Raw genomic sequence first — 16,990 nt, 5'->3', positions numbered from 1 at the left:
ATGATACACTTAGTAGTAAGCATTAAAGACTGAAATGCTAATGTCTAGTATGAGTTACACTTTTACCGTGTGGGCCTTTTTTTTAATAGACTTGAACATTTCTTGTAATTTTCAATCTTCGCTTTTTACATTTTGAGGCTACGTGGTTAGGTAATACAAGTTTATAATTATAACTTGGTGCATTATTACTTTTACATTAAATTCTACTTTTTTAGTAATGGTTTCTCCCTCGTATAGATGTGTAATATTAATATTGCTATACCAGCTTTCTTTTAATATATGCCTAGTGTTTCTTCATATGTCTTAGTTTCTTCTATGTTTAAGTATATCCCTTTTAACTACATATATTGCTTTTTAAATTTAATTTTGAATAGTTTTGTCTTTTGACAAAAGACTCATGAAGTTTTATTTTATTACAATTACTGACATATTTGTATTTATTTCTGCCATTTTATTTTGGGCTATTTACAATATTTTTCCTTTTTCTTTGCCTCTTTTTTCTCCTCTCTGCCTTCTATTGCATTGTTCTTTCCTGGCTTCTGTTGTTTTCTTTCACGTCTCTTTTCATCTGGCTTGAAAGAAATACATTCTATTTGTATTATTTTGTGATTAACCTAAGATGTATACCATGTTTATTAACTTTATATTTTTAATATCTATAGCTTTTTAACCAATAGAAACTTCTGGACTGGTTTCAAAGGAAGCCAAACTACTGAAGTTGTTTTATTTAATGTGTTCCAAAAATATACAATCAGGAAAAAATGTGTAATTGGTCATATTTTTATGGACTGTATTAAGAGAATAGTATGATGATACCAAGCTATAACAATCATTATCTAGTTTTTGAAGCTTCATCATCATGTTAAATCCCATAAACAATTGATTCTCAACTAATGAGGAGTACATGTACAAGACATGGCCTTAATAGCAGTAGCACAGAGGTGTTAGTACCATTTCTCCCACACCATAATCTAAGAAAGGTGGCATCCTCCATTTCCATAGTTACTCCTGGGTCTGTCCCTTCAGCTAACCCAGTGAGTCAGGCCCTCTGCAGATGTTTCATCCAGAAGTGACTCAACGGCAGGGCTCATCTCTCCTTGGAGCTATAATTTTCTTCTTGTAGATGGTACACTTGGTTTCCTGAAACATCTTGACACCTCACACCATCCTGTTCTTAAGTGAGGAGCAGTGGACTTTAAAATCCGTGGTGAGTATACTGTGCCATTAGCTAAGGGGGTGAAATTCAGCTCAAGGCCAAGGATGAAACATATGTACTATGCTTTGCTTACCTTGGTGAACATCCAGGTATGGCTGAACCTCCCAAGTGGTACTCATCAGAAGAGGCGCGGTAGAGGATATATTATTTCTAGTTGTCGGGGCCATAGGAAGATCCTCTTGGTGTGTAGTTCCTTCCAGTTTCCATCCCTCATCATGAAAAGTAAGTAGAAACTAATGGTGATACAATCCTAAACAAAGTATTTAAATATGGACAACTGTTTCCTGCTAGGTAGTTCCTTTAATTCACAGGATCTATTCTGGGTAACCCAAGACTACCTACTAAAGAGAAGAAGCTAATTTCACCTCTAAACTGGTTAGTCCCTTCCCCTCTGCTCAAAGTAGTTATTGGTGACATAGGAAGGAAGCTTAACCTGGGCTTCTCCTATCCTGTCTCCAGAAAGAATAAGATACTCTTCTTAAAAGGTTAAAATTCCCATTAACCTAGGTTATTGCCGTTATTAACCTCCAAATTTGGTGTGTTCCTCTTGATAAGTTAACCAATCCTCTCCAAAATTCCTGCAAGAGGAAGGGGCAGGACGAGTTTTGTTGTGCTGAAATTACATATATTATACTATCTTAGTTATACAAGAGACTCAAGGACTTTCTTCTAGAATCTGTGCTCTTGGTTACCCCTGTGTCCTAGCTCCTCCCAAGCTCCCTGAACTAGTAAATCATTGCTGCAAAAATAGACAAATGGCTGTCAATATGTCCACACCCTTTTAGGTCCATTGATATTCACTTTCTGACAAAAGACAAGGCAAGGACCCACCAGCACCCAGGTCTCACTTCATGATGATGTCATCCTCAATGAGGGCTCACAACCTGACCAACTACTGGTTTCACTTCAGTTTTGACATTTCCCAGAGCTAAAGAGCTCAGTCCCAATCACAGGAACAACCACCTTGAGGGGTGGGGGGAAAGGGGAAGACCAGTGTCCCAGGGCCCATGTTCCAGCCTAGGCCCTTCTTAAGTACTCTGACATCAACTTAGTATTCAATTTATTGGGCTCTTCATAGCCCCTACAAGTCCACAGATTCTTAAGAGAAATAATGAGATCTACATGCAGAATAAACTGAGGTTTCAATAAAATCAGAGATTATATATATTTCTTATGATCCTTCCTATAGCCACAGGTCTTCTGACTTCTGAGGTGTCTAATCTATGAGTTCACTTGTGAAACAGCCCTCCAATATATAATGGTGCCACTTAAAATATGCATTGCCCACTTCTCACATGACTTCGCAGAGGATTACAGTCTGCTGAGTGAGTTGACGTCTTTTTATTACTCTCCTAATGTGACATCCATGAATACCTGATCTAGGCAGTGCTCTATCACCTCCTGCAATACTGCTTCCAGGAACATACCAAAATGAGTATCTGAGAACTTCAAGGGTAGTATTTGGAAGACACTTACTTTCTGGTGAAGGAATCCAGAAAATGCCAGATAAAGTATTAACAGTGCTGGAGTAGGGAATTCTACAAGTGTATCATCTTCTACCAAAAGTGGTTAGCATGCCCCCTCTTGGAAGTACATCTCCTCCAGTTTTCACCTATTCTCCATTTGCTATTCTTAAACTGCTGGATCAACTCAAACACATCACTGAATACTCAAAGAATATTTGCTGTATCTATTGTGTCTCCTACAGAGAATCCAACTGGTTCATCTTCAGTATCACCACAGAAGTCAGATCCAATTTACCACACATTCCTCCATTTAAAATACCCTGTCTTTGTAATAATTACGCCGTGTCCTATCTGGTTCCCCTATGTTCTCGTGTCCTCCAGCATCACAAATATCCAGGTAGCCAGCTAAGTGCCTGCAGAAATGACAGACTGCACTAAAAGAACTCCACTGACACCCTCCAGCAAGCAAAGGTCCATGTATTGACCAGCACTAGGCTATAGGAAAGATCATTCAAGTGGAAGACACTGTCTCCATCCATGGTAGGAACTGTAACACTGCTATAAGAGCACTTCAAAGGCAGAGGTTATCATCTCACTGGTTTTCAAATGTTTTCCTTCATCCATGTAAATACATGTTATCTTTTTCCACTCTCTGCTCTATCCACCTATAGGAGATACTACACTCCTACATCCTATGCCCTAGTAGTCTGTGCTAATAACCCCAGCAGTTAACTTGAACATGTCATGTGGAAAGCCCAGACTTAATAATAATAAGGGTCTCAAGGAACATTTGTGGAAACAGTCCTTCCACCTTTAGAAAGCCTTCAAGCATTCTCTTCTAAACAACATTCCACCAACAAAAAATTCCTCATTTTGCTGATTAATAAATGGAAACTGGAACTGAATGGTGGCACCTAGAATAAATCCAGGGGAACTACCAGTACAATAGTTTACTTCACTGTGGGCCCTCTCTACTTGCCACCATACTTAGAATGTATTCCAAGGCAAGTTCTTTTGAACTTTGGCCCAGCTGTCTAATCACCTATGAGACATAACTCTGGCTTACTATGTTGAAGTCACTGTATAAATTGCTAACATCTTCTCTGTGATGTTCTCTGATGGAGCCTTAGAGAGATTCCTAAATCCAGTTTGAGATTCCTGAAGCATTGGTCAGTTCCTCCTTTCACCATCACCTTCAACGAATGCAACAGAACAGATCTGAATAAGGTACTTACAAACTTTTAAACTTTAATAACTTAAAAGAGCAAAAGAAATAATCAGTTAAAATTACTTGAAAGTTAAGTGTATTAACATTTATAATAATTATTACACAATTTCTATATTGTGTTATAGATCCTGATTGGTCAAAAGAAATCATGAGGTAAATTATGTACATGGATAACAAAATTAAGACTATAAGAAATTTAAAGAAAACATTGCCCTTTGGAACTATTTACAAATTTTTAAATCATATTAAATCTTAAAATTTTTTAACATACCAAATGCCTCGAGTTTTATAATTTATTATATAAACAACTTGATACATTTACTTATTCATTTATTAAACATTTAACAGAGTAAATGTCATTTTTCAGTAGTCTGAAAAAGAACAAGGATTCTGATGTTTGGGGGGTTTTTTGCTTTCCATTAAAACAATAGTGGTTGCAAAGCTATCCCTTATTTTAAGAAAAGCAATAAAAATGTAAAGATCTGCAAAACTAGAAAGCAGAAAACGAATTTATTCTAAATATTCTGAAACATCAATCTTTAGTAATTAAATGTGTGAAACTAGAGCCATCTACTGGTTGAAGTGTGATGTTACACAACCCAACTGCTGGACTATTAAAGCTGGGAGCCTTAGTTGTAGGGATTTAAATGGGGATGCACATGGGCAAAAATCATCTGGTCTAGGACACTGGTTCAAAGGTTTAATAAAATACTCTCTTTTTATCAGGAAACCCAACATGTGTAACAAGGTAGGATCCCCCTGTAAAAGCCCCTGTAAGGGGCCTCCAACCCTGACCCTCAATGAAAGGAGTGACTCCACTAATTAGCCTGAGAAGCAGAGACCAGGCCAATGAAAAACAAGCCATGAGAGGTAGCTTGGGCAAACAACTGTGGTTTGGAAGGAGGCACAAAGAAGGAACAGCATTAGCAACACTGTCTCTTACCCATCTTTCCCCTGAAGATATCTTAGACACACAATGCACAAAGGACAATGATCAATGGTCACAGAGAAATGAAGAATAGGAGTAGGCACCTGAAAGCCTACAAACCTCTTTTCACAGGGACAGAGCTTATGTGCTCATTTGATTCCAAACTTAAGAAAATACTAGTGTAAGTTCCCTGAAAATGAGAAATAAAAAAATAACACATCTGCTTTTTTACCACAAGCCGGTAAGAACTGAGTTTCTAGGTCCGGTGGGCTTTCACCAGCCAAGTCCTGGACGGGTCTAGTCTTGGAAACAAAAGCCCAGTTTCAGGTCCCAGCCTCCTCCCTTCAAAAGGGCATGGATGTCCATAGAATCGAGGCAAGAAATAGAGCTCTCCAAGATTCCTCTCTGAGGCAGAAACCCCCAGCCTGGACAGCAGCTTGTCAGCTAGGCTTGGGGTGACAGGCTGCAGCAAAGTCCCAAAGACTCGCAAACATTCCAAGGCCACATGAAGCACAGTACCCAGCCAGGGAGCATCCACTGGGCTCTCCCAGTTCAGCTTCCATGGTGCATGCCTTTGGACAAAACCATTAGTTTGCCGGACACAGCTGGACACAGCCTCTAGAGCCTTATATATCTGAAAGTTATCATAGTGGTCTGCTACCTGCTTTGGCAAAGTGGCCACTGAGCTCACCAGAGCATAATCCTCTGCCTGAGCACGAACTGATGGCCCCACCAACCCTGGCTCACTGGGGAAGCAGGTAGTGCAGAAGGCTGGGTAGGTCTCAGAAGGATTTATTCTTTTGGCAGTGCATCGGTTCAAGAGACCTCCCAAGGCATCTGCCAACTCGGAGTTCAGCAACTTAACCACCTTTTCATCATAGTAGTCACAGTCCCAGTTGGGGACGCCTTGCCGCAGGAGAAAGTAGCGGAAGCCATCCACAGTATAGCGGTTAAGGCAAGTCCTAGGATCCACCACGTTGCCCAAGCTCTTGGACATCTTTTGGCCACAGACTGTCCAGTGGGAATGGACACAGATGCGCTGTGGCGGGCTCATGCCGGCCCCTAAGAGGAAGGCAGGCCAATAGATGGCATGGAATTTGAGAATGTCCTTACCTATGATATGAGAGGTGGCCGGCCACCAAGATTTGAACTCAGCATTTGGGTAGCCAATTACAGTGAGGTAGTTGACCAGGGCATCCAGCCATACATAGATGGTCTGCGAATCATCCCCGGGCACCGGAATGCCCCAGTGCAAGTGGCTACTTCTGCGAGACACGGACAGGTCGGGCAGCTCCTCGTCCAGCCACTGAAGAACTACGTGATGAAATGGTTCAGGGGTTATCGCCTGAGGGTTGCCCCGCAGCCACCGCTGGAGTGGCTCCCGGAACTGGGAAAGCCTGAAAATGTAGTTTTCTTCCTTGGTCCAGGAGACTGGATGCCCGCTCTCAAGAGATACAGGAAATGAATCCCCCAATGGGCCCAGCTGCCGGGTGACCTTGGCCTCAGGCAGGAAGCACTCGTCGGAGGCGCAATACCAACCTTCATAGACGCCCTTGTAGAGCAGACCGCGGGACTTAAGCACCCCCCAGAAGTGCTGCACAGCCACCCGGTGCCGGGCCTCCGTGGTGCGGATGAAATCAGTGCAGGAGATACCGGCTTCCTGGAAAAGCTGCTGGAAATGCTTGGAGACTCGGTCGCATAGCTCGGTCGGGGCCAGGCCCGCAGTAGCTGCTGCCTGCTGAATCTTGAGCCCGTGCTCGTCGGTACCAGTAGAGAATCGCGTGGCGGCCGTGCTGGGACCTCGGAGGCGACGGTGGCGGCTTAGGGCGTCCGCCAGTAGTGCCGAGTACAGGTGCCCGATGTGCGGCGCCGCGTTGACGTAGAAAATGGGTGTAGTGAAGTAGGCGCGCGCATCACGAGCATCATCGCGGGCACTGAGGGAGCCCGAACTGTAGTAGCGTGGGCCGAAGTCCTCCAGGAGAGAGAGCCTACTAGCCCCCGTGCGTCCTAGCAGCCGGACGACAGACTTTCCCAGCATGGTGCAAACCGGCCCCAAGCGGAGGAGGCGGTGTTCTGACAGCACGTGTGAGAGGCGCATGCGCAGCCGGATCGCGCCGCAGCTTCCGACCGGAAAACCAGTGAAACTCGGCCCCGAGCGCGGGCCTTCAACGCCCTCCCCGCCCCGCCCCACCCGCGCCTGCGCCCTCCGCAGGCCCAAACCCGCGGCGCCGAAGGGCCCCAACGAACTGCGGCTTGCCGGAAAAATAGCTCAGAGTCGCCGGGTTTAGGAGAGGCTATGAAAGAAGACGAACCTCTTTGCCTTTGCATAACATGTTGTGTTTCCTGCTTTGGATTGTAATTTTATATTTATGAATGTTTCCCCCTCTAGGCTCAGCTGCTTGTAGGCAAGAGTTTTTATTCAGCCGTTTGCCTAAAACCGGTCCGTGGATGGCATACTGTAAGACAGAGTATATGGCTCTGCACATGCCCAGTCAGTATCACAAACGTCATCTAAATTTTATCTCAGAGCCTAAATCAATCTGGAAGGGAGGGAGAGAGAAAAAAGATGAAAAATCATTACCTACAGCACTTGAGAGAAGGATAAGAACTGAGAAGGGAAGAGAAGTCTTTAAACAGTTTTTGTTGAATCAACAAAAATAGATTTGTGATCTGCCAAGTTCTTGCCAAAGTTTATTGAGATCCAGGAAAGTGGAGTGCAATATGCTGTCACTGTTCACATAAAGAATAATTTTCTAATTTATTTCTCAAAAAATAGTTAATTTTTTTAATGGTCTTTAAGTTCTTCTAAAATAGTGTTTCTCAAGTTTGCTTTTAGTAATGGAACCCTAGAATTTTTTTTAGGGAAGGAAACCTCAGGAGCCCAGAATTGAATTAATGTTAATCCCTCGTTCATAACACACTCTCATTTTTTATCTTTTTTTTCCTTTAAGTAGCATATACATTTAATAATAAAATGGAGCAGCTGTGAACCTACAACCCACTCTAAGAACAACAAATGGTTTCAGAGTGTGGTCCCCAGAGCAGCAGAACTAGCAGCACCTGGAACTTCATTCGATATGTATATACTTAGGCCCCATCCCCCACCTACTGAATCAGAAAACTCTGAGGGTAGGGCCCAGTAATTTAGATATTAAGGTGATTCTGAGGCACATTAAAGTTTGAGAAACACTGAACTAGAAAATTACCAGTGATTTAGATCTGTGTGCTCCCTTCTCGTACTGTCCTCCTCCCTGAGGTGGTCATTGTTCTGAATTTTGTTCCTGCACATTCGTGTTATCACATCCATAGTATGTCTAAGTAACATTGTTTAATTTTTCTTATTTTTATTTAAATATTCTAAAAAGGATATAATACTACATGTAGTCTTCAACTTGCCTTTTTGTTCAACATTTTGTTGCTATATTAATCCACGTTGTTGCATGTAACTGCATTCATATGTTCTTAATACATGTAATTCATTCATTTTGCTGTAAAATAACCTTTGAACACATATAGTAACTTGGATCTGATTTCTGTAGTGATATGATGAAACGTGGGCCAATCGAATTCTGTATAAGAGATACAAAAAGTAACTTTGGACACTCAGTTGATGTGCTCTTATTTAATCCAGCAGTTTAAGAATGACCTGCAACCATCTGGTCTTCAACAAAGTTGATAAAAATAAGCAATGGGCAAAAGACTCCCTATTCAATAAATGGTGCTTGGATAACTAGCTAGCCATATACAGAAAATGAAACAGGACCCCTTTCCTATACCATATACAAAAATCAACTCAAAATGGATTAAAGACTTAAATGTAAAACCTAAAACTAAAAACCTTGGAAGGCAACCTAGGAAATACCATTCTGGACATAGGACCTGGCAGAAGATCCTATGCAATTGCTTTTGAGGATGCCAACAGCAATTGCAACAAAAACAAAAATTGACAAATGGGACCTAATTAAACTAAAGAGTTTCCACATTGCAAAATAAACTATCAATGGAGTAAGCAGACAATCTACAGAATGGGAGAAAATATTTTCAAACTATGAATCCAAGAAAGCTCTAATACCCAGAATCTATAAGGAATTTAAACAAATCGATAAGCAGAAAACCACCTCATCAAAACGGCAAAGGACATAAATAGACACTTCTCAAAAGAATATATACATGTGGCCAACACGTATATAAAAAATGCTTAACATCACTCATCATTACAGAAATGCAAATCAAAACCACACTGCGATACCATCTCACACCAGGCAGAATGAATATTATTAAAAAGTCAAGAAACAACAGATGCTGGCAAGTTTGCAGAGAAAAGGAACATATATACACTGCTGGTGGGAATGTAAATTACTTCAGCCATTATAGAAAGCAGTTTGGTGATTTCTCAAAGAACACAAAGCATAATTATGATTTGACTCGGCAATCCCATTATTGAGTATATATCCAAAGGAGTATAAATCATTCTACTGTAAAAAAAAAAAAAAAATCCACTCCCATGTTTATTGCAGCACTGTTCACAATAGCAAAGACACGGAATCTTCCCTAAATGCCCATCAACAGTAGACTAAATAAAGAAAAGGTGGTACATATACACCATGGAATACTATGCAACCATAAAAAAGAACAAGATCATGTCCTTTACAGCAACGTGGGTGGAGCTGGACGCCATTATCCTAAGTTAACCACACAGGAACAGAAAACCAAATATCATATGTTCTCACTTATAAGTAGGAGCAAAACATTGAGTACATATGGACACAAAGAAGGAAACAGCAGACTCTGGGGCCTACTTGAAGGTGGAGGAAGAAAGGAGAGTGAGGACTGAAAAACCGCCTATCAGGTACTATGCTTTTTACCTGGGTGGAGAAATAATCTGTACACCAAACTGCCATGACACACAATTTACCTATGTAACAAACCGGCACATGTACCCTGAACCTAATACAAGTTTTTTTAAAAATGGCAAGTGAACATAGGTAAAACCTGAAACTGAAAGGTATATACAGCACCCTCCAGAACAGGCAGATAAATTGAAGCTAAGTGTCTGAGAAACCAGGTTATTCAGAAATTCTTGCTATTTTTTTTTTCCTTTTCCATTGAAGTAGTGCCTCAGCATACAAGTGTGCTATTTTTCCTCCCATTAAAAAAAAAAAAAAAAACTCAACCTCCATTACTGCACCATTTCTTTCCTTCCCTTTAGAGCAGAATGCCTTAAAAGAAATGGCCATTGATATACACTTCAGTGATTCAAGTTTTGGCTCTTAGAAACAATACTACTATTAACACTGTTGTATATGTCTCCTGGTGCCTATATGCTAACGTTTCTGTTGGATATATACATGGGAATGAAATTGCTGGATCATAGAGAGTATGAGTGTTCCATTTTTCAAAATGATGCCAAGTTATTTTCCAATGGTTAAACAAATTTACACTCTGCTCAGCAATATACCCTTGAATAGATCTCTCCAATACTTGGTATTGTCTGTGTTAATTGTTGTCAGATAGGTGTAAAGTATCATCTCACTAGTGTTTATTTATAACAACAGTATTCACAATAGACAAAAGGTGGAAATAGCCCACATGTCCATCATCTGATGAACGGCTAAACAAATGTGATATATCTATACGATGGACTATTACTCAGCAATAAAAAAGAATAAAGTGGGAGAGGGAAGATGGTGGTCAGGAGACAGGGCTGATGTGCAGCTCCCACTTGGATGAACAGAACAGTTTGGGGAGATTCACACCATGAACTTTTGCTCCAGCAACCACTTCAGGAGCATATCAGGAAAACCAAAACAAATCACAGATCCTTTAAAATAACTGGCAGGCCACTACAAATTCCCACAAGACAGGTGAAAAACTCTGGTGCTGTCTCAAAACACCAACTCCCGGCTAGAGGTCAACCAACTCAGGACATTACAGCAACTCATGGCAGAACAACCCTGTTCCAAGGAAGGAGAAAACAACAGCTAATTCCACTGCCTGCAACATCCTGGCTAACCAGTGGTTCTGAATCTGTTCAGGTGACAGCTTCACTGCTGGCATAACCAGCATTTGAGAAAGCAGGCACACTAAACATATCTACAACCAAGGACTCACAGAGTCTATGTCACTCCCCTACCATCTCTACCAGAACAGGTGCTGGTATCCACAACTGGGAGACCTAAAGATGAATTGCATCACAGGACTCTTCACAGACATTCCGCAGCACCAGCCTAGAGCCTAGTAGCACCACTGGATGGCTAGAACCAGAAAAGCAATAACAATCAGTCTGCAGTATGGCTCACCAGACCCCCATCTTTAGGGAAAGGGGGAGTGCACCACATCAAGGGATCACCCCATGGGACAAAAGAATCTGAGCAGCAGCCCTTGAGTTTCAGATTGTTCCACTGAAATAGTCTACCCAAATGAGCAAGAATCAGAAAAGTAATTCTGGTGTTATGACAAAACAAGTTTCTATAACACCCCCAAAAGACCACACTAGCTCCCAGCAATGGATCCAAACCAAGAGGAAATCTCTGAATTGCCAGATTAAAAATTCAGAAGGATGATTATTAAGCTACTCGAAAACATACTAGAGAAAGAAAATTTAAAAAACAATACAGAGTGTGGATGAAAAATGCTCCAGAGAAATAGATATCATAAAGAAAAACTATCACAACATCTGAAAATGAAAGACACATTTAGAGAAATACAAAATGCACTTGAAAGTTTCAACAATAGAATCAAACAAGTAGAAGAAGAACTTCAGAGCTCAAAGACAACGCTTTTGAATTAACCCAATCAGACAAGGACAAAGAAAAAAGAATTTAAAAAAAAATGAACAGGCCTGACACAGCTGGGATTACTCAGCACTTTGGGAGGCCGAGGCAGGCAGATTGCCTGAGGTCAGGAGTTCGAGGCCAGTCTGGCCAATATGGTGAAACCCCGTCTCTACCAAAAATACAAAAAAATTAGCCGGGTGTGGTGGCGTGCACCTGTAATCCCAGCTACTCGGAAAGATGAGGCAGGGGAATTGCTTGAACCAGGGAGGAGGAGGTTGTGGTGAGCCGAGATCGGGCACTGCACTCCAGCCTAGGTGACAGAGCGAGACTCCGTCTCTAAAAAAAAAAAAGAACAAGACCTCCAAGAAAGTTGGGACTATGTTAAGCAGCCAAAGCTAAGAATAATTGGTGTTCCTGAAGAAGAAGAGAAATCTAAGAGTTTGGAAAACATATTTGAGGGAATAGTCAAGGAAAACTTCCCTGACCTCACTAGAGATCTAGACATCCAAATACAAGAAACTCTAAGAACATCTGGGAAATTCATCACAAAAAGATCATCACCCAGGCACATAGTCATCAGGTTATCTAAAGTCAAGACAAAAGAAAGAATGTTAAGAGCTATGAGGCAAAAGCATCAGGTAACCTATAAAGGAAAACCTATGAGATTAACAACAGGTTTTTCAGCAGAAACCTTACAAGCCAGAAGGGACCGGGTTTGTCTTTAGCCTCCTGAAACAAAATAATTACCAGCCAAGCATTTTGTATCTAGCAAAACAAAGCTTCATAAATGAAGGAAAAATAAAGTATTTTTTAGCAAAAAAAAAAAAAATGCCAAGAGAATTCACCACTACCAAGTCAGCACTACAAGAATTGCTAAAAGGAGTTCTAAATCTTGAAACACAACTTTGAAATACACCAAAATAGAAACTCCTTAAAGCATAAATCTCACAGGGCCTATAAACCAATAACACAATGGAAAACAAAAAACAAGGTATGTAGGCAACAACTAGCACTATGAATAAAACAGCACCTCACATCTCAGTACTAACGTTGAATGTAAATGGCCTAAACACGCTACTTAAAATTTACAGAATGACTCAAGGATCTAGAACTAGAAATACCATTTGACCCAGCCATCCATTACTGGGTATATACCCAAAGGATTATAAATCATGCTGCTATAAAGACACATGCACACATATGTTTATTGTGGCACTATTCACAATAGCAAAGACTTGGAACCAACCCAAATGTTCATCAATGATAGACTGGATTAAGAAAATGTGGCACATATACACCATGGAATACTATGCAGCCATAAAAAAGGATGAGTTCATGTCCTTTGTAGGGACATGGATGAAGCTGGAAACCATCATTCTGAGCAAACTATCGTAAGGACAGAAAACCAAACACCGCATGTTCTCACTCATAGGTGAGAATTGAACAAGGAGAACACTTGGACACAGAGCGGGGAACATCACACACCGGGGCCTGTCATGGTGTGGGGGAAGGGGGAAGGGATAGCATTAGGAGACATACCTAATGTAAATGACAAGTTAATGGGTGCAGCACACCAACATGGCACATGTATACATATGTAAAAAACCTGCACGTTGTGCACATGTACCCTAGAACTTAAAGTATATTAACTTTTTTAAACTATTTTAAATAATTTTTAACAGCTTTAAATAATCTAGTATATGTCAATACATAAATAATAACATTTCAAGTTTTTGTGTTTTTTTTTTTTTTTTGAGACGGAGTCTCGCTCTGTTGCCCAGGCTAGAGTGCAGTGGCCGGATCACAGCTCACTGCAAGCTCCGCCTCCCAGGTTTACGCCATTCTCCTGCCTCAGCCTCCCGAGTAGCTGGGACTACAGGCACCTGCCACCTCACCCGGCTAGTTTTTTGTTTTGTTTTGGTTTTTTTACTAGAGACGGGGTTTCACCATGTTAGCCAGGATGGTCTCGATAACATTTCAAGTTTAAAAAAATTTGCAGAATGGCAGAATGGATAAAAATCCACCAAACAAGTGTCTACTGTCTTCAAGATACTCACCTAATGCATGAGGACTCACAAACATCTAAGAGAAAGTAGTGGAAAAAGATATTCCATGTAAAGGGAAACCAAAAGTGAGTAGGAGTAGTTATTCTTATATCAGACAAAACAAATTTTAAAGCAGCAACAGTTTAAAAAGATAAAGAAGGACGTTATATAATGATTTAAAAAATCAGTCCAACAGGAAAATATCACAATCCTAAATATATATGTACCTAACATGGGAGGTTCCAAATTTATAAAACAATTATTACTAGACATACAAAATGAATAGATGGCAACACAATAATAGTGGGGATTTCAGTACTCCACTAACAGCACTATACAGGTCATCGAGACAGAAAATCAACAAAGAAACAATGGACTTAAGCTGTACCCTAGAACAAATGCACTTATCAGATATTTATAGAACATTCTACCCAACAACTGCAGAATATACACTCTTTTCATCAGCACATAGAACATTCTCCAAGATAGACCATATGATAGGCCACAAAACAAATATCAATAAATTTTTAAAAATTGAAATTATATCAAGTACCCTCTCAGACCACAGTGGAATAAAACTGGAAATTCACTGAATGGTAATAGGGACACAACTTATCAAAGCCTCTGGGATACAGTAAAAGTGGTAGGAGGAAAGTTCATAGCATTAAATGCCTACATCAAAAAAACAGAAGAGCACAAATAATCTAAGGTCACACTTCAAGAAACTAGAAAAACAAGAACAAACCAAACCCAAACCCAGCAGAAGAAAAGAAACAACAAAGATCAGAGCAGAACCAAATGAAATTGAAACCATAAAACAATACAAAAGATAAATGAAGCAAAAAGTTGGTTCTTTGAAAAGATAAAAAAAATTAATAGACCATCAGCAAAGTTAACCAAGAAAAGAAAGATAATAATAAGCTTAATTAGAAATGAAACAGGAGATATTACAACTGATACCACAGAAATACAAAAGATCACTCAAGGCTACTATGAACACCTTTACACACACAAACTAGAAAATCTAGAGGAGACAGACAAACTCCTGGAAATATACAACCCTCCTAGATTAAACTAGGAAGAAATGGAAACTGAACAGACCAATAACAAGTAGCAAGATTGAAATAGTAATTTTTAAAATTGCCAACAAAAAAAAAATGTCCAAGAGCAGATGGATTCACAGCTGAATTCTCTCAGGCATTCAAAAAGAATATACCAACCTTACTTAAACTATTCCAAAAGATAAAGAGGGAATTCTCCCTAAATAGTTCTGTGAAGCCAGTATCACCCAAACACCAAAACCAGGAAAGGACATAACAAAAGAATAGAACATTACCGACCAATATCCTTGAAGTACATAGACGCAAAAATCCTCAACAAAATACTAGCTAACCAAATCCAACAAATACTAGCTAACCAAATCCAACACTAGCTAGCCGAATATCAAAAAGATAATCCACCATGATCAAGTGGGTTTCATACCAGGGATGCAGGAATGGTTTAACATATGCAAGTCAATAAATGTGATACATCACATAAATGGAATTAAAAACAAACATCACATGATCATCTTAATGAATGCATAAAAAGCATTTGACAAAATCCAGCGTTGCTTTATGATTAAAACCCTCAGCAAAATCAGCATACCGCAAGGTAATAAAAGCTATCTATGACAAACCCTGTAATCCCAGCACTTTGAGAAGCTAAGGCAGGTGGATCACTTGCAGCCAGGAGTTCGAGACCAGCCTGGCCAACGTGGCGAAACCCCATCTCTACTAAAAATACGAAAAAAAATAGCTGAGCATGGTGGCTCCTGCCTGTAGTCCCAGCTACTCAGGAGGCAGAGGCACGAGAATTGCTTGAACCTGGGAGGCAGAGGTTCAGCGAACTGAGATCGCACCACTGCACTCCAACCTGGGCCACAGAGTGAGTCTCAGCCAAAAATAAAAAATAAAATAAAATAAAAAACAATAAAAAAGAACCCAGACACAAAAAGCCACATACTGTATGATTCCATTATATGAAATATCCAGAACAGGCAAATGTATAGAGATGGGAAGTGGGTAAGTGGTTCCCAGGGGCTCTGGGAAAATTGGAATGGAGAGTGAATGCTTAATTGGTAATGGGGTTTCTTCTTGGGATGATGAAAAGTTCTGGAGCTAGATGGTGGCGTTCATTGTACAACATTGTGAATGCACTTAATGCCATTGAATTGTACACTTCAAAATGCTCAAGGTGGTAAGTTTTATACAGTATTATTTATACTTTGCCATAACTTTTTAAAATGTTACCTTACTATGGTTTGGATTTACATTTCTCCAAATACAATTGAAGTTGCGCATCTCCTCATATATACTTGAACCATATATGTTACTTTGCCTGTGACATGCCTATTTATATTTTGTGCCTGTTTTTCTATTGGCTTGTCTTTTTCTTTACTTATTTGCAGGAGTTCTTTACATACTTTTTCTCTCTGCATTTTTTAGATTTATTTTTTAAATTGGCACAACTGTACATAATTATGAGGTACATAGTCATGTTTCAATACATATAATTTATAGTGATAAGATCAGATTATTTAGCATACGTCATCCCAAACATTTATCATTTATTTGTGTTGGGAACATTCAGTGTCTTCTCTTCCAGTTACTTGAAAAATATATATAATATGTCATTGTTAACTAAAGTAACACTACAGTGCTATAGAATACTGGAACTTATTCCCCCTATCTAGCTGAAATTTTGTATCTTTTAACTAATCTCTCCTTATCACCCCCACTTCCTTCTACCCTTCTCAACCTCTAGTAACCTCTGTTCCACTCTTCTATAAGATCAGCTACGCTGGATTCCACATATGAGCGAGCTCATATGGTATTTGTCTTTCTGTGTCTGGCTTATTTCACTTAACATAATGTCCTCCAGATTCTTATGTGTTGCCACAAATAACAGGATTACATTCTTTTTTATGACTGAATAGTATTCGCGTGTGTGTGTGAGCACGCTCACACATTTTCTTTATCGATTCATCCACTGAAAGACACTTAAATTGCTTCCATGTCTTGTCTATTGTGATTACTGATACAATATACATGGGGGTGCCAATATTTCTTTGACACACTGACATTCTTTCCTCTGGATAAATATCTAGTAATGGGATTGCTGGATACAATTCCTTTATTAGTTGATAATTTGCAAGTATCACTCACCAATTTGTATCTTGCCTTTTCACATTAAGGAGTCTTAATGAATAGAAGCCTTAATTATATTTATTAAATTTTATTTTATGGTTATCATTTTTACCTTAAAAGCACTCTTGTACTCTAAGCCAGAA

At 39.9% G+C, this 16,990-nt stretch overlaps 1 protein-coding gene and 1 long non-coding RNA gene across 2 annotated transcripts; both read right to left on the bottom strand.

Annotated features, from left to right (window-relative positions):
• Window positions 1-692: 692 nt before the first annotated feature.
• LOC141408207 (uncharacterized) lies at window positions 693-1,834 on the bottom strand. Its single transcript, XR_012421344.1, has 2 exons — window positions 1,290-1,834; window positions 693-1,168 (listed from the first exon to the last, which is right to left on the bottom strand). It is a non-coding gene; the product is annotated as an uncharacterized lncRNA (long non-coding RNA).
• Window positions 1,835-3,905: 2,071 nt separating this feature from the next.
• On the bottom strand, window positions 3,906-6,903 carry MARS2 (methionyl-tRNA synthetase 2, mitochondrial). Its single transcript, XM_005573835.5, has one exon. It carries the CDS (start codon window positions 6,874-6,876, stop codon window positions 5,095-5,097), a length of 1,782 nt encoding a protein of 593 aa, XP_005573892.3. The 5' UTR covers window positions 6,877-6,903; the 3' UTR covers window positions 3,906-5,094.
• Between the last annotated feature and the right edge of the window lie 10,087 nt (window positions 6,904-16,990).

Source organism: Macaca fascicularis, chromosome 12 (assembly GCF_037993035.2).
Source record: "Macaca fascicularis isolate 582-1 chromosome 12, T2T-MFA8v1.1".
Classification (NCBI taxonomy): domain Eukaryota; kingdom Metazoa; phylum Chordata; class Mammalia; order Primates; family Cercopithecidae; genus Macaca; species Macaca fascicularis.
This window is presented reverse-complemented; position numbering and strand designations above follow the sequence as displayed.